This window comes from Anser brachyrhynchus (genome assembly GCF_964034855.1).
Source record: "Anser brachyrhynchus genome assembly, chromosome: 15".
Taxonomy (NCBI): Eukaryota; Metazoa; Chordata; class Aves; order Anseriformes; family Anatidae; genus Anser; species Anser brachyrhynchus.
The window spans coordinates 14,817,742-14,842,094 of NC_137733.1; the positions used below are offsets into that span (position 1 = coordinate 14,817,742).

Genomic DNA, 24,353 nt, shown 5'->3' on the forward strand with positions numbered 1-24,353 from the left:
CGACCGCGCTCCCTGTTAAGGTCATGTATTTCAGGTGCTCGGCGCTTTGTCTGCAGCCGGCCGAGCCAAAATTGGAGCGTTTTAAGGCAAAAGGATGCCTGCTGAGGGGCAGGTAGGGCAGGGCGTCGGGCCTGGGTGGAGGCTGCTCGCTGCTGGCCCTGGTGGCGGTGGTTCGGGATTGCTTCATCCCCGGTGTCAGGCGTGGGCGTGCTGGGGGTGCCGTGCCATCTACGGGGTCTGGTACGGGGGGGGTTTGTGCACGGGGCTGAGCTTTCTGAGGTTTGGCCGTGCCCAAGAGGCATGGAGAGAAAAGGTCGGGGCACGGAAAAGGGCTGCGCCCCGGTGGTTTGGCTCCCAGTGGTATCGCCACCGTGGGTTCCTTGGCGTGGTGGCGCTGGGCGTCGGGGACGCCGCGTCCTGCCTCCGCTGTCATCCTCTTCCTTGTTGCCGGCAGCGAAGGGCGCACGTGAGGCCTCCCAAAGCACCGGGGCTTTGCTCAGGGGCTCACCTCGGGTGCTTTCCGTGGTGGTTCGGAGAACCCTCGCCCGCGCGCCCCACCTCCACAAGACCGGGGTCGCCCGGATTAATGTATTATTTCACAATTCTGCTTCTCCCCGGCCCACGAGAGGCGTTCGGGAAAAGCCACTGCAAGCCCGGGCCGCGTGGGCGGACGCAGCCACAGCCCAGCACGCTGGGGAGCGGCCGTGACAGCGCCGGAGCCCCCGCTCCAAAGTCCTGGCGTGGGCACGGGCTCGGCGGCGTCACCGGCACCCCGGGGTGGGGACGAGCCGGGGGAGCGGCACACGGGGCCGGGGACCATGGGGACCACGGGCGAGCAGGGCTCCGGCACCCAGGTGAGCGGGACGGGGGGCACTGGGGGTCCCCAGACCCCGTTAGGACTGGTGCCAGCGGGTGCTGCCCTGCAGCAGCAAAGCCCCCCCCCCAGGATTTTGGAGCCAGGTGGGTGCCGGGGTGCCGCGGGACGGAGCGGGGGGGCCTCTGCCAAAAGTTGGACCCCGCTCCCATTTTGTTCCCCTCCGAAGAGAGAGGGGGGAGGTGGCTCCGCTCAAACCGTGTTTTCCCAGCTGTCGGGAGAGCAGCACCTAGAGCCGATACGTCCCGCGGCGGAGGGGGGGGGGTGAGAGATTTTTGTTATTTCTTCCCGCTTTATAAACAGTAAAACGACTCCTCCGGTTCGCTTCCAGTTTGCTTACTCAGTGCTTCATGCGTTTGACAGTTTTTGGTGCATAGGCAGTTTCTTCTATTGTTTGCAGGGATTTTTCCAGAGGGGAAACTTCTTTTTTTTATTTTATTTTTTTTTTTTAACATTACAAAACCACAGAAACTGGCAGGAGGAACCTAGGGGAGGTACCGAATTGGAAACAGTTTTAAGATTTAAGGAAAAAAAAAAAGTAACCAAGTCATTTCAAGAGGTGCTGGGAACACAAATTCCCTCTGCTGCGTGGATGGCCATGGACAGCTCGTGGTGGAAAGCAGCAGCCTCGGACCCGGGGGGGCTCCTGCAGCTGGGTCTGCCCTGGGTTTCCTCCCTCCCGGCCTCTCCCCGGAGCCGGTGTGGCAATGCCGGGCCGCTCTTGCGCTAGGAATTGGCCCCAGCCCTTGCCAGGAATGGGGCTGGCTCGCGTCCCGAAAGGAGGAGCGGTGCCCGCGGGACGCTGCGGGGGTGGCATGCCCGGTGCCCGTCCCCATCCCGCCGTCCTGTGGGTCCGGGGGGGCGGGGGAGGGCACAGCATCCTCACGAGCTCACCAGCAGCTTCTGCACCGAAACCACTGGTGGAAAGAGCCCTTTTTCTTCCCCCCCCCCCCGTTGATAAATGGCGGTGCCGTGCAGCATTTCTTTCCGGGTATTCTTTCCCTTTGTGCCCGCGGCCGGCGGAGCGAGCTCCGTTCCCCTGCCTGGCTCTGACCTTCCTGCCCGCTCGGCTCTCGGCCCGGGGAGGGGGGTGCCGGGTCCGTCCGCGTGCTGGAACGCCGCCAGCGCCGCTCGGTTTTTTCCTCTGTTCATTAATAAAAGGAAAACGTCGAGCTCTCCCTCCGAGCGTGTTTTTTTTTTTTTTTTTTCTGCGGGGCAAGAGGCACGCTGCGGACGGCCAGGGGTTGGTGTGTTTTTTTTGTCTTGGCGAACCCCGCGTCTCGGTCTCGCACGCGCCGTGAGTTGCCATCGAGCGTCGAAAAAGTCAGCCTGGGCTCGCTTTGCCCGTGGTCAGGAGCCGGAGCTTGTGCAGCCACCTCCACCCTGGCCGTGTCCCAGCGCGTGCTCCCTGCGCGTCCCTCCCACGTGCCCCCCCGCTGTCGATGCCCCCCCCCCGCGGCTCCAGCTGACGCTTCTCTGCTGTTTCTTTGCAGGCCAAACCCATTTACGGCGGCTGGCTGCTGCTGGCCCCCGAAGGAACGGACTTTGACAACCCCGTCCACCGCTCCCGGGTAAGCACGGCCCCGCGGGTGGGAAGGGACGGGGTGTGTGGGGGCGGCCCCGGGGGGTGACGCAGGCTGCCGGCCACCTCGGGGCACCCGTCCCCTCGTGCGAGGCAAGAAGCCGGGAGGGCTTTCCTGGGAGCAGGGCTCGGCTGCCTTGTTCTGGGCGTTCGGCACGCGGGGCTGGGCAGCGCGCTGGGGTGCCGCTGAAGCCGCTGCGGCTCGTGCCGTGCGCTTTTGCTGCTGGCTGCGGTTGTGTTTTGCTGCTCGGTGCTCGGATGCCTCCTGCCCCAAAGGGGTTTGCTGGCAGGGCTCGGGCCTTAAAGCGAGGTGAGCGTCCTTGCGGGGTCACGGCACATCCCGCTTCCCCGCCCCGGGGGGCGCGAGGAGCAGAAGGACGCGGCCAGGCTGCCGTCCTCGCATCACCAGCTCGTGACGAGGACTCCCAGCCTGTCCCCAGGCTGTTTTTCCACGCAACTTGGTGCTGTGGCCACCAGGACACGGCCGCCTTGTGCACGAGAGGGACAGCAGAGGTCTGCAGCCCCTCCGCCACATGCCGAAAAGGCTCTCGTTGCTGCTAGCCATAATAAAACCTTCCCCCGTGTCGGGTTCTGCGCTCAGCCCGGGGTGTGCGTCATTATTTGGAGGCACAGCTGGTGGCAGGCCTGTTTGTTGCACACCGTGGGGACGTGGGACTCTGTCTCCCCCCCCAGGAGCAGAGATCCTTGGCAGTTTTGCTTGTCCCCGAGCACCTTGGACTTTGCCCGACGGGCTGAGAAAAGCGAGATAAGAATTGCTGCACTGGGGCTATGAATCTGGGACCTTTTTTTTTTTTTATTATTATTATTATTTATTATTTCAGCCTGCTCAACCAGTTTCTGCTCTGGGCTGAAAGCAGCCTGGCACACACAAAAAGGCGCATTTCCAGCCAGATCAGCTCTCTGATCTGGTGTGCCGTGTGGCTGCACAAACAGCGGCGCTGAGGCCGGGGCCGGGGCTGCTGGGGGTGCGTGGCGGTGCTCCCTGCGCGCCGCTGGTCGTTTTCCTGCACACTTAAACCAGGTGGCTTGGGGCCAGCCCCAGGGAAGGGAGGAGTGGGGCTGCCAGGTGGGGAAGCCACCCCAAAACATCCTCCGCTTGGGTGCCCGCAGAGCCGGGGCAGTGGATGGCGCAGCGAGCGATGCGCTCTGGCGCGAGCAGACCTCTGCACCCCAAACGGGTCGTGTGGGACACGGTGGGGCTGAGCACAAACCCTTCTGCAATTCGTCGCCCTTCAGGATCAATCCCCGCAGCGCTGGGGGCTCCTCGTTGCTTTTTTTGGCAGCTGCTGCTCTTTGCAGTCCCATGCTCGGGGTGGGGTGGGGGGGACCGGGGTGCGTGCCCCGCTGTCACGCGTTCCCTTAGCTCTGCGGGGGATTTCGGTGCCTTTTCTCCCCCATCTCCGCGTGCTCTCACCCCGGTTTTGCGGGCGGGAATGACCCTCCTCACCGTCTTCTCTTGCAGAAATGGCAGCGCCGCTTCTTCATCCTCTACGAGCACGGGCTGCTGCGCTACGCCCTCGACGAGATGGTGAGTGCTGCCCGGCAAACCCGGGGGGGCGTCGCTGGGGGCAGGGACCTGCGGCGGCAGCGCGCACAGTGCGTGGCGTGGGGAGGTCCCTGTCGTCCCCTGGAGCTTTGTGGCCAAGCCCAGGCATCGCAGGGCACTGGGGAAACCTCGGTTTTTGGTATAACCCCGCAATGGGAGCGCGATGCTGACGGATCTGGTGCAGGTGGGGGGGTCATCCGGCTCGGCGTGCTGTCCCCAGGGCGCCCCGTGCCCCCTTCCCGTCCCGTTCCTCGGTGCTCGCTGCGGTTCGGTGCCGGAGAATCGCCTCGGCTGTGTCCGGGAAGGAGACAGCGGTGCCCGTGGAAAGTAGGTCAGCTGGAACGCCTGCCCGCTGCTCGCCCTTCCCTGGGAGCAGCATCGCTGCGAAAAGAGAGCTTGGGGAAGGAAGGGAGGGAGGGAGGGAGGAAAGAAACTCTCCCCTCTGTTGCAAGCCCCCAGTGGGGTCAGCCCTGGCACCGCGGGGCACGGAGGGTGCATGGAGCAGAGTCCCGCTTCTGTTTGTTTGTTTGTGGTGTTTGCTGGGGCCGGTCCAAGTCCCGTGGATGATTGAAACGCCTCGGATAGGAGGCGTGGAGGCTTTCGGTACGGTTTTAGTGTTGCAGCAACCTGGCCACGCGCTGGGCCGGTGTTTCAAGTCATGCTGCGAAAGAAAGCCAGCGTGCAGCTGGCTGCTGTGGGGAAATGCCCTGATACGAGGAGGAGGCGTGGAAGGGTGTTGGGAAATGTCAGGTTTATGGGTTTTATTTCTTTTTTTTTTTTTTTTGCTGCTTTGCATCCCAGGGAGGATGACCTGCCCCAGGCACCGCTGCGTTGGGGCAGGAGCAGACAGGCAGTGCCCCAGCCCCGTGCCCTGTCCTTTGGATCATGTGGCCCCACACCCAGGGGACCATCAGCAGGGGGCACGCAGAGGGCTGGCGGAGCATCCCGCGGTTCTCTGGCACCCTTTGGGCTGGCTGGGCAGGGAAAAAGTGGGAAAAAAAACAACAAAAAGAGAGCACGGGAGGAGCGTTACCTCTCCGTACCGAGATGCTGTCCCGCGCCAGCCGCCTGCCTGTGGCACGGTGGCCGCTGCAGCCCATCGGGGCTCCCCGCCTCCTCCACCACCAAGGAGGAGCAGCGGGGCTGGGGCTTTGCGCGGGACGATGCTGGCTTTTTGCACGGGGAGGGATCAGCTTTGCAGCCTCTCCTCGCCCGGTCGCAGGGGCGATTTCCCGCTGCGCTCCCCCGGGGGGTGCCCCTGGAAGCCGGGTGGGGGTCCCCCGGGGGCGGCCGCCGCAGCGCACCGGGAGCCGGGCGGCAGCTGGCCGGAGACCTCCCAGGCAGCCGGGCGAGCGGATTGAATCGCTCTGCCCTGAACCTGTTAGACATTAATTTTGCGGCTTTTGGCAATTTCTGCTCTTATTAAAAGCGGGGAGGGGAGGAAGGCGTGGGATCGGGAGGGGAGCCCACGGGCTGGCGGCAGCGGCGGAGACGCCAGGCCTGAGGTACCCATGGGCAGCCCCAGCCTCCTCTTCCTCCTCCCCCCCCCATCCCCGAGCAGCGTGTTCGTCAGCAAAGGGCACATCTGTTTGCAAGCTGGGGTCAGCAGCTAATGAGCTGCCACCCTGAAAGCGGCCTGGGAGGGGACGAAGGGCCGTAGTTGGCAGCGGGGCCGGATCCAGGCCGCCGGGCACGGCGCTGCGGCGGTTCTCACGGCTCGCTGCCGGGCGGGTGGAAAACTCCGGGCACGGTCCAAGCGGCCGCGGCCTCCTCCTTGCCCCGGGGAGCCCGAAATCGTGCCTGAATCCCGTCGGTGGGACGGGGCGCGCGGGTGGGGAAGGCACCGAGTTTGGAAGCAGAGAGGTCTCCGGAGGAGCCTGGTTTGGCACCGCGTTCCTCGGCTGAGCCGCTGGCCGGGCTGTTGGCTTTTTTTTTTTTTTCTTTTCCTTTTTTCCCCTTCCTTTTACAGTTGGAAGCTGCGTGCTGCTCTGTGCTGATTTTTATGACCGAGTGCTTGTAAGGCACCTGCAAAAAGCAGCCGGCCCCGAGCACCCCGCTCCCCGCAGGGCTCACTGGGACCCCCGAGGGCGGGCGTAGCAGCGTGCGTCCCCTTCCCCTCCGCCCCAGCGAGCAGGGAGCGTGCCAGCGGGGCTGTTCCCAGCTCTGCCGAGCCCTGGGTAAGCCGAGCCTGCTCAGACGTGCACAAATTCCTCTCTCCCAAACAAACGGCAGCGGATGCGGAGGCCGCCCACCCCTCCTGCTGCCCTCCCTGCCGCTGCCGGGGGGGCTCGGCCACCCGATTGCTCGGGGGTCCCGTGCCGAGCCACCAGTGTCACCCCTCGGCTTGCTTGTCCCGTTCCGTAGAGCCCTGTGCGGGATGGGTGGCGTGGAGGGGCTGATGTTCCTCCCCCCAGCAGCTGGTGGGTGGTGAACCCGCTCCTGTGTTGAGTTTAGGAGAGGCAGAAGAGAGGGCGAGCTGCCGCACCGCCCCCTGCGCACCCCGGTCCCGGGGCACAGCAGTGCCACGAGCCGCCCCATCCGTGTTGTTCCCAAGGGATGCATTCCCCAGTTTCCCCATTGTTAGTTATTTCCCCGTGGTTAGTTTGAGGCTAAAGCCCGGTTTAAAAAAACAAAACAAAACAAAAAACTAAGCTAAGATGCATCCAGAGACTTGTTTTGGAGGTGCAGGAGTCGCCCAGGAGGAGCTTAGACCTTCAGTACTTTATCCTCTCCGGTTTCAGATATCCCAACGCCCTCAGCCCGCGGGGAAGCAGCCAGCAGGGAGGGATTGCCCTGCTGCTCGGGGGCGAGGGGGGACCCGTGCCAGGATGGGGAGCGAATCCTCTCCCTGCAGCCCCATCCCGGCACGATTCTTCCAGGGGGGAGATGCCCAAACTGATGATGCTGGTGGCTGCACCCTCCCACTTCGCCCCTTGCTGTGTGAGGTGCCAGCCCACCTGGTAAAACACCCCGTGGGCCCCGTGCCGCTGCTTGCAGCAGGAGAACGGCTCAGCACCGTGATGCCGGGGTGATTTTGGGAGGTTTTGGCCGAGGCACGGGAGGTGCCACAAAAACAGCGCCGGGGTAGGGGGACGGAGCCGGAGAGCGGACGGCATCCGGGCTGCGGGGTGGTGGCGGGTGCAGGCAGATCGCGGAGCGGTCGCCTCCTTTTGTTGCGCTTGCTGCTCTCTATAATTAGCTGCCGAGGTTATAAATAGAGCCCTGCTGCATGGGAACGCCGCGGATGCTGCGCACGGGGCTCGCGGGGGACCGGGAGCGCTCTCCTTTCCCCGCCGCACCTGCCTGGGGGACGGATCCTGCCCCGTGGCTTTGGGTCAGAGAAGAGGGCCTGCACGGCCACGGGGCTGCATCCCGGGCTCCTAAATCAGCAAATCGGCCTGTTTATGATGGGGTTAGCCTCAGTAGGACGGAGCCGATGTCTCCGCTCCAGCCTGGGGTGGCTGGGTGGTGGGGAAGGAGATGGGAGCGGGGAGGGGATGGTCGGGGGGGCGCCGGCACCGCCGGGTGGGTGCGTAAATGGAAGGCGAGGGGCCAGCTCGGAAGCAGGAGGCCTGGCACCACGCAGAGGGCTGCTGGGGTCACATCTGGAGCCCCGCACAGCTCCCTGCCCCTGGAAGCCTGCGTGGAGGGGCTGGGAGACGGTTAAAGGAGGAAAAACGGCGGCTGGCGGGGGATCCGAGCGAGGGAGGGGTGCGTGCCCGCGGATGCCGTGGTGCGGAGACGCGTGTGGTTATTATTTCCTAATCGACCCCCCTCCAAACTCCTCTTCCTTCAGCAGAAAGGGACAGATTTTAAAATGTCACCCTCAGCAGATCTGCGCCGTGCTATAATTCTCATCGTAGCTCCCTCCTTTGTCATCTACATTGTTCCAAGAAGCCAAGAATCTGCGTGTTTTTTTTTTTTTTTTTCCTCCCCTCCTCTTCAGATCAAAGCAGTTTACTTCAGTCTTGGCACGGGACGCAAATTCATTGGCAGAGATTAAAAACGAACCTTAAACATCCTGGCTTCTCCATCCTTACTTTTTTTTCTTTTTTTTTTTCCACCCGTTTCGCCATTTAAGCGTTTCCAAACCCTCCCCGCCCCCTCTGCAGGGGCAGCACGAGGCTTTGCAAGCCCGCGCTTCCCTCGCGCGCACGGCTTTTTCCCCCCCACCACCCCTGCAGCCACGGTTTTGCTGCCGTCTTCTGCTCGCCAGATCTTGGGAGACTTTCAGTTTCTGTTTAGCATAAAAAGCTCTTGGCTCGAAGCGGGAGCGCGGTTCAGATTTCAAGCAAGCTGGAACAAAAAGGGGCTGGAGCGGAGCGGCCGCGAGATGGGCAGTGGCGGTGGGAAGAGCAGGGAAAAGAAACGCGTTTGCTGGGGAGGAAGATGCTCTGCGGGGAGCCCTTGCACGGGACGCCGAGTGCTTGTGTGAAAGCTGATGCAGTAGAAATAGGGAAGCGTTGGGAAGAACCAGGGGAGCGGCAATCCTTGCTCCTCCAGGGCTGCAGGGAAGAAGCCCCCTGGTGCTGGGGTGCAAAGGAGAGGGGACAAAGCGCAGCCTTGCGGTGGCTCTGGGGGACGCGTAAGATGTGGAAGTGTTGGTGGTCCCCGACTGAGTTCAGGGGTCTTCGGAGAACGTTGCGCTTAATTTTCAGTACTGCTTTTGGGGAAAAAAAAAAACCCCACGTGAATCCGCCAGGAGCCCTGCGAACTCATTGCGTGGGGCATCGTTGAATCTGAGTGATGGGTCTGCTGCCAGAACCCCAAAGGTTTTGGGGATTTCTGTGAGCTTTGGCGGATTGAGCTGGCTGCTCCTGCTCATGTTTTTCCCTTCCCTAGCACGGGTGGAGGAAGCTGCTCCCCGTGCCCACGTCCTGGCCCTGCACCGGGTGCCTGCAGAAGCCTCCTGGGAAGGGTCCCGGAGCGAAAGGCCCTGGTGGGAGGTTTGGGGAGTTAACAGAAAGGACGAAATGCGGAGCTGGGAGAGCGGGATACAGCCAGTGGCCTCCTAATTAGCCAGCAGCTTTGATGGCCTGGCCCAGGTGCTTCCTTCCTGAAAACAATGCCGCGCTTATTGTCTTCTGCAGGGCTCGCTGCAAAGCTGGAAGTGCTCCCTCACTGAGAAACGGGCCCGGGTGCGAGTGGCTCCGTCCTTTTTTTGCTTTTTGCTCTACCCCTCCGGCTAGCAAAGCAGTTTATTTAGACGACGCATGCAGGAGCGGTGAGGGAAACGAGCTGGGTTTTAAATCCCCTGTGTCTAGTTCACGGGAGACGGAGCGATACGGGCGCTTGTCGTAGCCGGGGTTGTTTCTTCGGGACTCCTGGAAATTTGGGCTTCACCCCCGTGGCCTCCAGCCTGGCTGCGAGAGCTCGGCGGAGCCGAGTCGTGATGTGCTGGGAGGCGGCAGCGCAGGAACCGAACCCGCCTCTAAGGGTGTCGAGCAGCCGGGGTGTCAGGGTGATGGGGAGATGACACAACCAGTGGCCGAGCACGCGTTTACCCCAAATGTGACCCTCTGCATCCCCTGGTGGCCTCGGACCTGGCTTTCCTCCGGGTCCCACCGCGCTGAGCACATCGAGCAAAGCGTCTGACAAAAAGCGCAGCCCTCCAGCAGCAGGCGACAGATGGGAGCGCTGCTATTTACCGTGGGCAGCTGCTCCAGCTGCTGTTATTTAAAAAAAAATAAAAAAAAAAAATCGAGAGATTGCAGTGGGAAACAAACCGGGGAGCTCCTGGCTGTATCAGGGAACGCAGAAGGCTCGTTTTGGTGTATTACGGGGCTGGCTGTAATTCCTCCCAGCCCCAGCGGGGCCGATGCCTGAGGTCCTTGAGGACCACCGGGAGGCTGTGGGCTACGGGGCGGGTAACCGGGGGCACCCGTGACGCTCTTGTGTCAAAGGAGTCCCCGGGAGAACGGCGTCCTGGTGGCCAGCACGGCCTTGGTCCTGGCTCTGCCGGGGGCACCCTGGCCCGCCCCAGTGGGATTCGGCGCCGCGAAACGCAGCGAGGCCTCGGTGACAGCTCGGGGGGTGGGGGGGGGGGACGTGAATCGAGCGAGGCGAAGCCGCTCCAAAAATCAAAGCAAGTTTCCCCCCCCCCCCTTTTCTTTTTCCTCCCCCCTTTTCCGAAGCGATCCTGCAATCCCCGCTTGTTGACATGACATATGTGGGTTGGAGGGAGGCGGCGGCAGCTTCTGGCAGGGGAGGAAGGGGCCGGGGGGGGGCTCTGCAAGCCGAGATGCTGATTACCAGGGGCAGCAAATAGCTTGCAGCTGCCTCCGCTCAACACGCTCTTTGTGGCGCTTGCAGCCACCCTTTGGACACAGCTATTTTTAATTTCCCCGAGCGCGCGCGCACAAAGCGAAGGGGGTGGGCGATGCCCCCGGCGGCCCCCTTTCCTGCCCCCCCCCCCCCCCCCTTCCTCCTGATCTCTGGAGAATTGGGGGGGGCTGGAAGGGGGGGGGGGGGGCGCCCCCACCTCTCTTTGATTCGGGTTTGCCTCGGGAGCCGGCCTCGGTGTCCCCCCCCCGCACCAGTGTGTGTGCGGGGAGCTGGGAAAATGCAGAAATAAATAAATAGACAATTAGGCCGGCGTCCAGCCGTGGGGGGCGCGGGGGGGAGCACTGCGAAAAGAGGCTCCGGACAAATTTTGGAATGCCTGAGAAAGCGGCCGGAGCCGCGGGCGAGCCTGGGGGCTTCCCACCGCCGCTGCTCCTCGCGGCGGCCCCCGAGGAGGAAGAGGAGGAGGAGGAAGAGGAGGAGGAGGGAGGCAGGAGGCAGCCCCCATCCTCGCTCCTGGGGGTCTGTGTGATGAGAGCAGGGGGCTCGGCAGGGCACCGCACCCACCGTGGCTCAGGAGCAAACTTTGCGCCGGTGTTTTTGGAGCCCGACGCCGAGGCGTGTCCTCGGTTCAAGCAGCAACACGGTTCGGGGTTAATAAATGACTTATTCGCAGCCCCGTGTTTCTCTGTTCTGGTAACCATTAGTGAACGTGAGATTTCAGGTTTGCCCCAGACGTGCATTATTCATCGGTTTTGAGGCTGTGTGAAAGGGACCTTGTCAGGTTAAAACTTGCGTGGAGGCGAGCCGAGGTCTTCGGTGGGGTTTTGTAAACGGCCTTGCTCGCTGTTACCACAGGCAGGGGGATTGCTGAAGGCTTGCGCCGCTGGTCAGTGCTGTTTGAGGCATTGGTGGTGAAAAAAAAGAGAATCCCCAGGCGGGTTTTCTTCTTCTTGCTAACGGAGTCAGCCTGCACGCAGCTCTGCTGGGCAGCACGGCTCCTCGGCCACCTCTTTGCTTCCAGGAGGGTTGCCGTCGGTCCCTGAGCGCCGGCGCTTCAAGCTTTTCCCCTGCCTTGTTGGGGTCCCTGGGGAGAAAAGGCTCAGCAGGACAGGATCGGTTTTGGACGTGTCCCCCCAGCACCACCTGTGGGGTTTCTGCCCGTTACGATGCTGCAGCTGGGGAGAAAGGGTGGGTTTTGGGGCACCTTGACCCTTTCCTCCTCGTTTCCTCCATCGATAAAGTCCTAGCAGATGACCAGGGCGCTGGGGGGGTACTGGGATGTAATGATGGTTTTGGTTCGTTTTTCTGGCTGCTTTCCCACTAGGGGAGGGACGTGGGGATTATGGACGGAGCAGATGTGCGCAGGAAGGGGACGTTTGGCTTGCACGGCTGCTGCCGCCGTGCACAGGCTGATGCAGGGGGGAAGAAGAAACCTCCCTGGGGTCGGGTCCCTGCCCTGCACCACCTCTTTTCTGCCCACCGGGGCCCTCTCCCTGCTCCATAGGAGCTCCCAGGAGCAGCTCCCGGCCGCAATCCCTCTCCCCTCCCAGCAGAGAGGCGGGCAGGCTGAAAGCAATCCCCGAAGCTTGGTGTGTGCACGTGCCTTCGGGCTCTGCTGCTCCCCCTCCAGCTGGAGACCCCCGCGCGCCCTGGGAGCCCGGCCGCGAGGTATTCCCAGCCCCGCAGGAAGCTCTGCAAAGCTCGTAAGCAGAGCGCTGGGGAGTAATGAGGTTTCCAGGCTAATTTGGCAGGATTCAACAACTTCCACCCGAGCATCTGCGCCTGCGGGAGTTGCCCCAGCCTCCGTAGGTCTGGCGCTGCAGCTCTCAGGGGCTCGTCCTCCTCGCCTTGCTTGCGGGCGCTGCTGTTGACAGCGCTCGGTGGAGGTGGGATTTAGGGGGGCCGCGGCTGTGAACGCTGTGACTCGTGGAAGTGGGAGGGTCTGGTGGTACTGGGGGGGCTGTGCTGGGGCTCCTTGTAGCCCCAAAGAAGCCAAACGGGAGAGAAACCCCGTCCGCGGCCCTGCGGTCTGTGCTGGGAACCCGCAGCGGGAGCCCGGGCATGGAGGTGCTGCTCTGCGCCTTGGGGTCAGCAGAGCTGGGCCGTGGTCGGATGGCATCGGCTCGAGCAGCTCTAACCCTGTGTCATGTCAAGTGGGAGGCCTCCGCTGACTTTGTCCGTTGAAAAGCAGTGCTTCCCTTCCCTTGTTTTTTAGTGAAAACCAGAAAAATTCTGGTTCGTGTGGAACTGAAAGATTTTTTTTTCTATTTTTTTTTCTTTTCCTCCTGAGACACCGGGAAATGCCTTGCCATTCTATGTACTCTTTTCTTGTGGAAAGCACTTTTGGTTTTTCCCTTCGCCGTGGCGTGCAGTTCGCTGTGCTTCCCGGGCCGGCGCAGTGCAAGGCCCTAACTAGGCCCTAAAACGAAGCGGGGCTCGAATCGATGGCTGTCCGTGGGCGGCCTCACGCGGCTGCCATGGTGCCGAGGGTCCGGTGCCAGCACGAGGACCTCTCCTCAGTCTGCTGCCACCATTTGCTCCGATTCCTCCGCTCGGTGTGTTTGTAGGAGAGCTTGTGGGGTGGCTGGAGACCAGGAGAACGGAGCCCGCTGTACCTCTAGGCCCGAGGGGAGATGGGTTCCCCTGGGGAGGTTTGGGGGCTTGGTTTTACTGTCTCAGCCCGCTTCAGCACATCCCAGCGCAGCGAGGGTGGTGGCATCACGGGTGGCCCCGGGCCACGGCGGGTGCCCTGGGTCAGAGCGGCGCTGAACAGGAGACCTTGGGAGTCGTTCCAGCAGCACTTGTTGCTGTAAATAACGTTGGGGCCTACATCGGCTGCGGTAATTTTCCTGCCTCGCGAGGAGGCTGGCTCCAAAAACAAGCAGCGAGCGAGCTGCGCCCTGGCTTCGTTTCCTAAGCTTTTTCCCAAGGAGCTGAGCCCTTTTCGTTAGTCTTTTGCACCGTTTTGGGGCTTCCTGAAGGATCCTGAGCTAAAGAATCGCCCCCTTGCCAGTTTTTCTCCGTGTCTGCGGCCATCTCTGTGCGCAGGTCACCCCGGGGGGGTCCTGCTGCGGGGACCTGGTTGGTGACATTTTGGGGGAGCCCCCTTCCCTCCTGGGAGATGGGGAGGGACGCGGCGGTCGCGGGCATGGCAGAGCCCGCCTGGGGCTCGTCTCCTCACGCCGAGGGGGCGGAGAACAAAGTCGACGAGGCCGATTCGGAGCCGTGCGATTTAAAATTTAAACAGCCAAATGCAAATGGATCCCGCCTGTCCTTCCCACCCCCTGGTGGCTGCGGTCCCCTTCTCCAAGCCACTTGTCCCTGTGCCGAGCTCCGTCCCTCACCGTGTGCAGGGTCCCGGAGCGTGGTCCCGCTGGGTTTTTGCTGTCGGGCTCCTTGCCGTGACAGCCCCACAGCAATTCCCTTCCCCTCTGAGCGGGTGCCTGCGCAGCGGGGAGCGGGGAAGATGCCATGCTGGCAGCTGCGAGCAGATGGGGTCGGATCGCTGTCATCGCCCCCCTCCTGCTCCTAAGGGAGGAGGACATTTTGCATTCGAAACGCCGTTAGCCCTTGCCATGTGTCCATGCCGTAAGGAGAGCAGGAAGGAAAAATAGCTTTGAGTTTGCAGGGCTATGAGATGGCGGCTTTGGCCAGGGGTGTGCCTGCACCAGGCGATGCTGGTTCCTTTGGTTTGGTCCATGAAAACCTGGGACTTTGCTTTTGTCCCCAGCACGGTGCCGATGTTCTCTGCATCTTCTGTCCTTCTTCTGCTTCTTCTGTCCTTCTTCTGCTTCTTCTGTCCTTCTTCCCCTCCAGCAGGGTTGGAGATGGAGAGCACGCACGTGGGTACCCACCCGGTGACCGCAGCCATCCCAGCTAGACGAGGGGCATTCCCCGACCGTCCCTACCCCTGCAGGCGGTTGTGCCCTCGCACGCGGGGCCAGGACGCGGCCATCCCAGCCCCGCACGACCCTTTGGAGGCCCTTCAGCAGGAAAGAGGTTAACAGGAAGGAGGCAGGCGAGGCGCTGGCTGCCAGCTCCAGACCCCGCTTTGGGGTGGGGAGCAGCTGGGAGCTGCATGCTCAGCGCGAGAATCGCCTTATAAGGCCAGGACGAGCCAATTCCAGCCTCCTGCTCCGCTCCGGCGCTCGCTCCCCGGGCGGGCGCCCGTGGGGACGGGGACGCGGAGGGGATGCGTGGCCCCCACCGTGATGCCCAGGGTGCTCCGCGGTGCCGGCACTGCCCTCGGCACCGGGTGGGAGAGGAGCCCGAGGGTGCTCGCGGCCAGCTCGCGGCCTCGCTCCGTGTTTAGACTCGCTGTCGGTGGACGTAAACACCGGTTCTGCTGAAAAGCGGCCCCTGGCTGAACTCTCCTGCCCAGCCCCTGCGCTGCGCCCCCTCCCCAAACTGCTCCGGGGGAAGAAAATTCCTTCCCCCTGGCGAAAGCGGCGAGGGACTTGTTTTATCTCCTGGTGGAGGCTTTGGGGGGGCTCTGGAGGGGCCCGGTGTGCAGGGACGGGCATGCAAGGGGCTTGCACACCCATCCTCTGAGCCTTCAGCCAGTTCCTTGGGGGGTGACCTGGGGCCCTGGGGAGCTCCTCCGGCAAAACGCATTTCAGGAGCTGGCTGTCGGCATCTGTGATGAAGAAGCAGGGGCTGACAGTGAGTGACGAGGCCGGTGGGAAGCAGCTCAGTGCTTTTCCGAATGGGATGGTACGGTAACAACGTCCTTCCTTCCCTATCGCCTGGTGCACGCCCTGGAAAACCAGAGGTTTCTCAGCAGCTTCTCTGGGCACTATCTGCCGATCCAGGCAGGCTGCAGGTGAGGAAGGTGCTCGGGTGGCCGAAAAGAGATACCTCCCACCCTGCTGGTGCGGGGAGAGGAGAGCTGCTGGGGGGTTAGCAGAGGATGGGGAGCGCTCCCACTTGCAGGGAGGTACAGAGGTAGAGCCCAACCTTCACTCCCCTTCGATGGGTGACTGCTCCAATCCATCCTTTTGCAGAGCTTGCTGAGGTCATTTTCAAGCTCCTTTGTCTAAATCCCGCTTGCTTGACCTGTTAGATGATCTATATGTGTAATAAAATCCGCCCGCGGCAGAGCTCCGGTCGCACTGTGGCCGTACCGATAGCTCTGTGCCTAGTGGCAGGATGCCTGCAGCGCTCAATAAAACCCTGCTGTGGTCCCAGCCCTGCTCAAGCAGCACCAGGACACCGGTGGCCGAACGTCCCAGGGGCAGGCCGTGCATCCAGCCCCAGCTCCAGCAATCCTGCTCCCTCCCCGCCCCGAGCACCAGGCACGGGCGATGCTTTTGGCAGCTCCCCGTGCGGCGCGCGCTCCTCGGCAGCCACCCTCATGAATATTTTAGCTCGGAGAATGAACATTTGTCAAGAAGCATTTACGGAGGCGGTCTGGATGTTTCTTCCCTAGGCGTGCCCGGCTCGCTGCTAATCTGGGGCAGCGCTGGGAGCCCGGGCAGAGCAAAGCCGAGCCCGAGCCCTTCCCCATGCAGCATCGGGGCCGTCGCAGCGGAGCGGGACCGTGGGGAGCCGACAGCCTCCGTCTTCCCTCCGGGACGGCCGGACCCCGGTGCCAAGGCAACCAGCCTGCCATGCGAGATAGACAAATGGTGGTTTTCTTTATTTTCCTTTTTTTCTTTTTTTTTCTTTTTCCCCTCCTGGTTCTTGGCAGAAAGTAAAATGTCCCTTTTGTTTGGTTTCCTCCTCCCCCTGCCCCATCGCCTGTTTTTTAAAGGTTGTGCTCCAGATTTCATCAAGGCGCGTTGTGTAACGGCTCGGGAGCACGGCGCGGCCGTGGGCCCTGTGCCCCCGAGGCCGTGGCACTGCTGGTCCCAGGGTGCTTGACCAGGGGGTTACCTGCTCCGAAAATGTGTGCAGGTGCTGAGCGAACCTCCGCTGTCTTTTGGGTCGAGCTCCTGCAACGTGCCTGCGTTAGAAATGATGGGGAAAGTATTTGGAGGAAGCCGGGCTTGGAGCAGGACCCAGAGCCTGTGATTTCTGACCACATAGGTTTGTAACTTAATTTTGACTCTAAATAATCCTGTGGTTCTACCTAGCCTCTCAAAACTGTATGAAACGAGGGCCTCATGCAGGCAAACCCCATGGGCTTACAGCCTCGGCACCCAGCACTGTGTACCCTCTGCCGCAGCACCTGGGTCTCCTCCTTAATGCCTGCTGGCATTGCTTCCGCGGGGCTTGTGAGAGGTCCTGACTCTTCCTCTCCCTCCTTTCCACCATTTGTTCCCCCTCCCGTGTTACTCACACACCGGGGGAAGGAGGTAGGGAGTGTTTGGTACCCAGGTTTGCCATTTTGGGGTGCCAGGGCTGGGCAGGGGCCGGCTCCGGGTGGCTCACACAGGACCATCTCTGACCCCCAATGAATTCATGAGCAGCGAGCAAAGCTGCTTGGATTAACTCCCTGAAGCGCAGAACTGGGGGCGCTTTATTCCTTTCCCCTCGGCTCTGACGTTTCTGGTTTTCGGAGAAGATGGAGCTGCGTCAGGAAATGATTCACAGCTCAGGGGAGGCGGAGGGGAGGCGGGGAGCGGACGCCTCCAAAAGTCCCCGCGCCTCGTCCCAGCCCCGGGGGCTGCCGGCGTTACAGAGGGCACGGTGCAGCGGGGCCGGCATCCCGGGTACCCGGGGAGGGCGGGTTGGAGGAAGCACGCCCTGTAGGTGCTGCGCTGGTATCGAGGGGGACGCGGCGAACACGTGCGTGTGTAAATATGGATCTGTCATAACCCCAGGGAAACAGCGCTGCGATTGTTTCTTGGCGCCGGTTCCTCTGCTGATACTGGCAGCACGGAGAGCCGCGGCTGCTCATTCGGCGCTGCTTCCCCGCGGCGGCACGCTGCGAGCTGCTCCGCTCACGCCCGGGCTGCTGCTTGCCCTGCTCGGGTGGGGGCTTCCACCCCTGCCTCGAGTTTTCCCCGTTAAAAGACGCCCCCCCCCAGGCGCTGGATGGGGTTAGCTGTGCCCTCCGTGTCCCGTTGATGGCAAGGTGGGAAGGTGCAAAAGCAAGGCCAGCGCCTGGGGACGGGGCTGTCCCCAAGGTGGGACCGGCAGAAGCCGGGTGTCTGCTCCCACCTCACCCCGGTGCAAAGCTTCCCGTGGCCCTGGGGTCAGGCCCAGCAGGCACGCGGGCGTTCGACCTCGTATCAAAGCGTCTGCTCTTCAAAGGGCTGGGTTGAACTCCCTGCCTTGTTGTTGTTTTGGTGCCTGCGCCGAGCGACACCTCCCTTCTCCTGCGTTTAGCTATTCCCTTCCGCTTGCCGGAGCCGCGCAGCCCTGCCCTGGCCCGGCAGCAGCCCAGGGTCCCTCTGGGGAGCCCCGCTCGGTTTTTGGGTGCTCCCCAGGGAGCTGCGTCCTCGCCCCGGGGAGGGGGGGGGCCGCGTCTCAGCCGTTGGCTCGTGCTCGTGCGTGCTTCCACCTCGCAGCATTTGCATCTCGCCTGGCTTCAAAGCGCCTGCGTTGGCTGCGAGGAAGGAAATAAAAGAGATGTAAAGGGATTTAAATCCCTCCCGAGCGAGGCTGCTCGTCCGTCAGGTTTCAGCTCCCGCCCAGGGGTGCTGGGGGGCCGGTTTGGCCACGGAGCCTTTCCTGTCCCCAGCTGTGGGTGACGCGGTGCCCGTGCCCGGCACTGCTCGGGGTGCCCTTCCCGGTGTCCCTGCTGCGGGGCTCTAAGCGTGATTTCGGATGGGCACCGATGCAAACACTCGTTGTCACAAGGAGGGGTGCGTGGCAAAACCACTTCACAGGTCCGGACTGGTGGAGGGGGGAGCCCGAAACTGGCTCCTCTGCTGCGGGCGAGCTCGGGTCGGAGCTGGATGTGAGCCATGGGGAAGCTGCCCTGAGGTTTGGGAGGGAGGAGGGCAGGTGAGGTTTGCAGGGAGCCCTCTCCTGTGCTCAGCTTGGATGTGTCAAACCCGTGCCAGGTACCTGCGGGGCCTCCCGGGGATTTGAGGGGTGCACGAGGCAGCAGGGAGCAAGTCAGCGTCCTGTGGTTCCCATGGGGCTCCCTCGTGGAGCCACCCTCAGCCCCTTTCCCCCCCGTCCTGGCCGTGTTTCCCGGTGCACAAAGGCCGTGGGTGGGGAAGGGGTCAGACCCACACGGCCGGCCAGAGTTCATGGTCCTGGAGGCCTTGGCACAGCCAATGGCAAGGGAGACAAAAACGTTTCCAAGACTCCGCTTGGAGCCGGAGAAAGTTTTTCCGTAGGGTTTTTATAGCTACCGGAAAGCGGGGTTTTATTTTTGTTGTCTAAGACAAAAAAAAAAAATCCTCTTAGGAGTTGACTTCCCGCGGCAGCGAGCGGGGAGGGCTGCGCTTGAGACGTGTGGGGCTGCGCTCGGCTTTTCTTCCCCTTCCCCCTGCGGGGTTTGTGGACGCTGGCGCCGGTTTTCACGAACAAAAAGAGGAGGTTTTGGTGTCCCTGGTGTAAGGCCGGTCCCGTCGGTGTGCCTGCACGGGGGGCACCGACACCGCAGCGTCCCCGACAGCTCCCTGCGCGGGATGCTCACGCTCCCTCCTTGGTCTGTTCGGGGGCACAGCTGCAGGGAAAGCTTTCTCCTGGGGGAAGGGGGATATTGCCCACATCCGCACACGGCTGAACCGGGGGGCTCAGGGGGCTGAACTGAATTTCCTGGGGTCACAGGCTGGGGCCGTCACAGCTCTCCCCGCTCGCCTCTTCTTTGCACACCGCAGGCTGTTTTGGAGGTGGTTTGCTGGCAGGGGAGCCTGTTTCCATGGGAGAAATCTTAACAGCGCCTGCCAAAAAGCCGTCTCCCTGTTGGCCTGGCCATCTGGAGGGCGAGAGGAGGCTTTGCCGGGGCGAGGAGATGGTGTCGGGTGCCCCTTTGGTGCCATCTGCAACTCGGAGGGGTCTGTGCCCAGCTCCTTTGTGCCCCAGGTGCGGGGTTGTGCCAGCCCCCGGTGAGCTGGCGTGCCGGGGGGGGACCCCAGTGTCACCGTGCCCTGCCGGCAGGACACACAGCAGGCTGGGGATGGGGACGACGGGGATGTGGCATCGCCGCTGTAATCGGATGAGCCGGTGCTGCTCCAGATGGAGCCGTCAGCTCTCGTCAGCGCTGACGCCTCTCCGGGTCCCTCCGCGTCCCCGTGGAGCAGGGGGACCAGGAGGTGACACCGTGCTCGCAGAGCCTGTCGGGTAAGCGGGGTCCCTGCCACGCCGCTGCCCTGCAGGGCACGACGGGCACGCGGGGGCTGCCCGGGGGGAGGTGATGCCGGCAAACCCCACATTTCATTAATGTTAATGGGAAAAACCCACTGCGCGCGTGTGCGCACCCGTGGCCCGGCTGGCTGCTGGCCCAGCCGGATGGAAAAGCAGATTCGCCCCCTCTTCCCCTCCGCGCTCCCCCCCGGCTCGGCCTCTTCCAGCCAAGGTCAGGCCCGGAGCAGTGCGGGTACGTGGCGGGGAGCATCGTAGCGCCTGTGCCACCCCTTCTGTCCCTTTCGGGCAGCCCCTGGAAGTGATCACGTTGTGCTGGCGTTGGGCTTGCAGCCCTGGGGCCGAGAAAGGAGCATCCCCTGGGCAAGGGAGGGGGCGTCAGGGTGGAAATAGCGCTCTGAGGTATCACACAGTCCCTGGGATGAGCAGTTGCGCGTCGTCAGTCGCTGCAAACCCAAACCCGGCCGCTTGGTGCCTTGGGTTGGTGTCCCCGTGCTGCACGGGGCAGTGATCCTGCCCTGGCTGTTTGGCGCAGGAGGAGTGGTGTCCTGCTGGCAGAAGTCCTGGGCCTTCTGCTCCGCATCCCCTGGCGTGCAGCACGGGGCTTTGCCACGTACCAGCGTGGGGCAGGACGGCTCCGAGCACTCGTGGGCAGAGCATCGGGGTGCGCAGGGAGTCGGTGGCTACCAGGAGAGGTTTAGGGTGAGCGCTGTGCCCATCTGCCCCTCTCTCCTTACGCGTTCTCCTCTCTCCTTCCCCTTGCAGCCCACGACCCTCCCGCAGGGCACCATCAACATGAACCAGTGCACGGACGTGGTGGACGGGGAGAGCCGGACGGGGCAGAAATTCTCCTTGTGCATCCTGACGCCGGAGAAGGAGCACTTCATCCGGGCTGAGAACAAGGAGATCATCAGCGGGTGAGCGCAGCCCCTGCCCGCGGGGCTCTTCAGCTGGGAGGAAGAGGAGGGCAGGGAGCACAGCCCGATGCTTTGGATGTGCCAGCGGGGACCGCCCCAGGGCCGTAATTGCTGCCTCGGGGACTGCCTCGGTGTCGGATGGTGACCTGGAAACATCCTCTTCCCGTCCTTCCCGAGGCACGGCACCTCCTCCGTGCTTCCCAGCCTGGCACCGCCGGAGCTGGTGCTTCCTGCTGAACAGATTTATATTTCCAAGCGCCTCTGTGGGTTGCGCCTCCCCCGTTTTAGCACGTAGCGGTTGAAATAGGCGCTTTCCTGCCGAGAGCTTGGGATTTTGATCAGACGTGTGTTGTCATGGGTCAAAACTGCCCTGTCCTACCAAGACCGGTGGGCACGGGTGACTCCGGCTCCGCGCGCGGCGTGCAGCAGCGGGGGGCTGCGGGGCCAGGGGACAAAGACACGAGGGGAGCGTGGCACGGGGCCGCTGGCACGGCGGTGCCGGCTCCTCTCCTCCAGCCGAGGCAGGCGCGATGGTTTGTGCCCCAAAACCTGGCACGCCCCCGGCTCCCTTCTCCCTCTCCCCACGCTCCCGTTCGCAGCTCAGCCTTTGTTCCCGGCCCTGCCGGCGGCGCGAGGGGAGAGGCATTGCAGAGCAAGGTGGGGCTGATTTATTGTTCGCTGGCCCCAGCGCTGGATTTCGAAGCAGCGCGTTTGCTCCTGACTGCAAGCATTAATCATCCCGGAGCAGTCCCGCTCTGGGCCCGAGCCAGGCGGGTTTCATTTGCAGTTGCAGCACGACAGGAAGATTTCCCCGGCTCGGGGAGAATTTGTTTTACGTTTGTTGCATGCTTCTGGCATTTATTGCTTAACCAAAACCCACTTGATGTGGTCATCTCAAAGCGCTTTACAGCAGCAGCGTGCGAAGTGGGAGGAATAGGAGGGCAAAGCACGGAAATCTGAAGCCCAAGCCTTTTCCAGCGGTCTGCGGATCCTCTCCGAGTTCACGGGGATGTAGGGGCAGCCCGTGGGAAGGCATGGGAGGGTGCCCCGAACGAGAGACTTGTGCACGAGATGGGCTTCCCAATGCCAAGTTCACGCTGCTCTTTCTTAGACAAAAGCTCATTGTGTGCTGCCGTTAGCGCCTCTGAAGGGAGAGGGTCCTGCCAGAGGCTCTGTCCCTCCCCTAGCTCGGCAGCTCTCGGCTGGCTTTTAGGATCCTTGAATCCCTGCCCGGTGCCACCCTTGCCCACGACCTCTCTCTCGCAGTGAGCGGTGTGGAGCCGAAGCGCCCTGGAGCTGTTCCCCATCCCTCCTTCCCTCCTGGCCTGCCTCGTGAGTTGCTTTTCCCCCAGGCACTGGCCGGGATGATTTTGGGGCACCGTGGTACCCCCCGACCAGCTTGGAGAGGCTGAGCTCCTCTGCGTGCAAGAGGAGGGAACGTTTATGGCCAGCTCGGGGGAACATTTATGGCCATATTACCACCCCTGGACGTGGTGGGTTTGGGGTGAGCGCTGCTGCTCCCCGGCTCTGTCTCCGGAGGGGGCGAGCCCTTGGCTCGCAGGCAGCCTGTCCCTGAGGCGGACGGGGCCGTGTCTGCGTGACCTGGTCGGAGCCCCCCCACAGCAGGAGCAGCTTTGGGGTCTGCAGCACCAAGCGGTGCCCCGTGGGAAGCTGCCCTGCACCCCGAGCGCTGCCATCCCTGTGGCACGGACCTCACCCACTGCTTGTTCTTCACCCACAGGTGGCTGGAGATGCTGATCGTGTACCCCAGGACGAACAAGCAGAACCAGAAGAAGAAGAGGAAGGTAGAGCCCCCAACTCCTCAGGTAACCCCGGGGGGGACACACTGTGGCTTGGGACCACGGCTCTGAGCACCGACACCCCCCCAAAACCATCGGGGTGGCCGCGGTCTCCTGGCCCCAGCCCTGCACGTGCTGTCCCAAATCCACGAGGTCCCGGGGGGGGGGGCCAGGAGAGGTGCCGGCCGCTCGCAGGCCTCTTCGGCAGAAGCAGGACGAAATTCCAGCGGGCTCCGGTTACCCCCTTGGAGATGACCCCGGAGATAATGGGAACGAAAGGAAAATAGTAAAGGCCAGGGCCGGGCTGGGAGCTCCGGGGGCCGGAGCTGCGCTCTCCAGGGACCCGGCGATGGCTTCGCCTTCACTTTGACTATAAATGGTAAAAACCGGGGCCGGCCGTGACTCACTCGTTCCTGCCGGGCTCCCACGTGGCCGGACTGGGGGAGAATCCCACAGATTGGGAACGTGACCCCGAGGCCGAGCTCGTCCCTCGCCGGGGCTGAGAACAGACCTCCGGGTGCGCGTCCTGCTGCCGCGGGGACCGGCTGGGAGGGCTCCTCCAGCTGAGCCAGGCTGAGGGTCCCGGGGAGGGAAAGTCACTTTGGGGTTCCCCTGAACCCCAGCTTTCCAGTCCCCTTCCCTGCAGTGATGTCCCCAGGAAGGTGCAAAGCAGGCTGTGGGTGTCTTGTTTGCATCAGGTTTCCACCGCTCCACTGACTCTGATCAACGGGGACCCGAAAAAAAAATAAATAATGGGGCAAGGTGATGCTTTTTTTGCACGCCGTGCTGGAAATCCGAGCTGCCCCCTGCAAAGGGATGGGGTCAGCACGGCCTCCCGAGCACCAGCGATGCTGCGGGGGAGATGCCACCTCCCGTGGCCAAGAGCTGGCACGTTACAAGTGCCTGGCCTCCATCCCGGGGTGGGGGGTGCTGCGTTTGGGGCACCCCAACAAGCTGGCGCAGCAGGGCAGGGCACGCAGCCTGCCACGGAGCTCGGCGCAGCCCTAAACCCAGGCTGGGTTTGGGAAGGGGGGACGGGGAAGGGGGAGGAGGAGAAAGGGGCGAGGAGCCAGCAAAACATCATTCTGGGTTACATTTTATCGCCATGGCAACTTCTTGGAAACCTTACAGGATCCGAGCTGCCGAGCACCAAATAAGGGAAGCGGCTGCGGGGAGGACGCTGGCTCCCCACGCGCGCAGCCGTGCTCCCCAGGTGCTTGGGGACAGGGTGAGCGAGGAGCCCGGTGGCGCTTTTCCCCCCTTGGTTTGGGGCACAGCATCTTGTGGGAGTTCTTGCTCGTCCGGGAGGGTTCAGGATTCTGTGCCCCGAGCCCTAATCCCTCTTGCTGCCCTCTTTCCACCCTCTCCATCAGGGCATTCCAGCCCCGCAACAGCACTGGTAATACTGGAAAAAAAGGTGAAATTCACTTTGCAAACCCGACCTCCGCATGGGATTCTCCTCTGGCTGGGTGCTGTGCTGCTTCAGGCGCCCACGGGCAACCCGCAAAGCCAGAAGGGAAAAAGCACAAAGCGCCTTTGCTCTGTCCCCCAAATGGTGCCAGTGCAGGCAGCCGGATGGTGCTGGGGAGGGAACCAGCACCACGTCCCCCTCTGCGAAATGGCCTCTCCTGGAGCTGGCTGCCGTGCGGCTCCCGCTCCGTGTGCCGGTGGGGAAAGGCTGGTTTCTTTCTAAAGACGGCCGCACGCTAATCCGGCGGCGGATCGTGTCTGAGAGCCGCTCGGGGCGTGATGGACACCTTTGTGATTTAAAAAAAAAAAAAGGATATTTCTGCTTTTTCTCACTCCCGTGCGGTGTTCCTCCTCCCTGTTTCAGCAGGGCTTGGCTGCACCTGGGCACTCCCGGGGCCTCAGGACCATTTTCAGCTCGCCTCATCGTTTTACATCCCCCCGCCCTGCAAAAACGCCGGGGTGGGAGCCATGCAGGCGGAGCTAAGAACGTTCCTCCAAGAGCTGCTCTTGGGGCAGGGGTCGCTAGATGCAATCCCGGAGGTGTTTTCACCTTTGCTTTGCAAGGAGCTTGAGGGCTTAGGAGAAACGAAGTTCCTCTTGCAGTTTGCCCCGGCAGCGTGGTGCAGGCGGAGGGAGAGGGCGCGCTGCCGTGTCC

At 62.7% G+C, this 24,353-nt stretch overlaps 1 protein-coding gene across 12 annotated transcripts in view; it reads left to right on the forward strand.

The window, feature by feature from the left end:
* MPRIP (myosin phosphatase Rho interacting protein) overlaps nt 1-24,353 on the forward strand; it is a 75,469-nt gene that overhangs the window by 7,992 nt on the left and 43,124 nt on the right. For 11 of the 12 annotated variants that reach the window (XM_080557465.1, XM_080557462.1, XM_080557468.1 and 8 more), the window contains exons 2-5: nt 2,368-2,445; nt 3,940-4,005; nt 20,278-20,429; nt 22,171-22,255. In XM_080557465.1, coding sequence (XP_080413591.1) covers nt 2,368-2,445; nt 3,940-4,005; nt 20,278-20,429; nt 22,171-22,255 — 381 coding nt within the window. Of the gene's footprint in view, nt 1-617; nt 855-2,367; nt 2,446-3,939; nt 4,006-20,277; nt 20,430-22,170; nt 22,256-24,353 lie in introns of those variants that run through there. The other variant, XM_080557469.1, reaches the window with a different exon arrangement.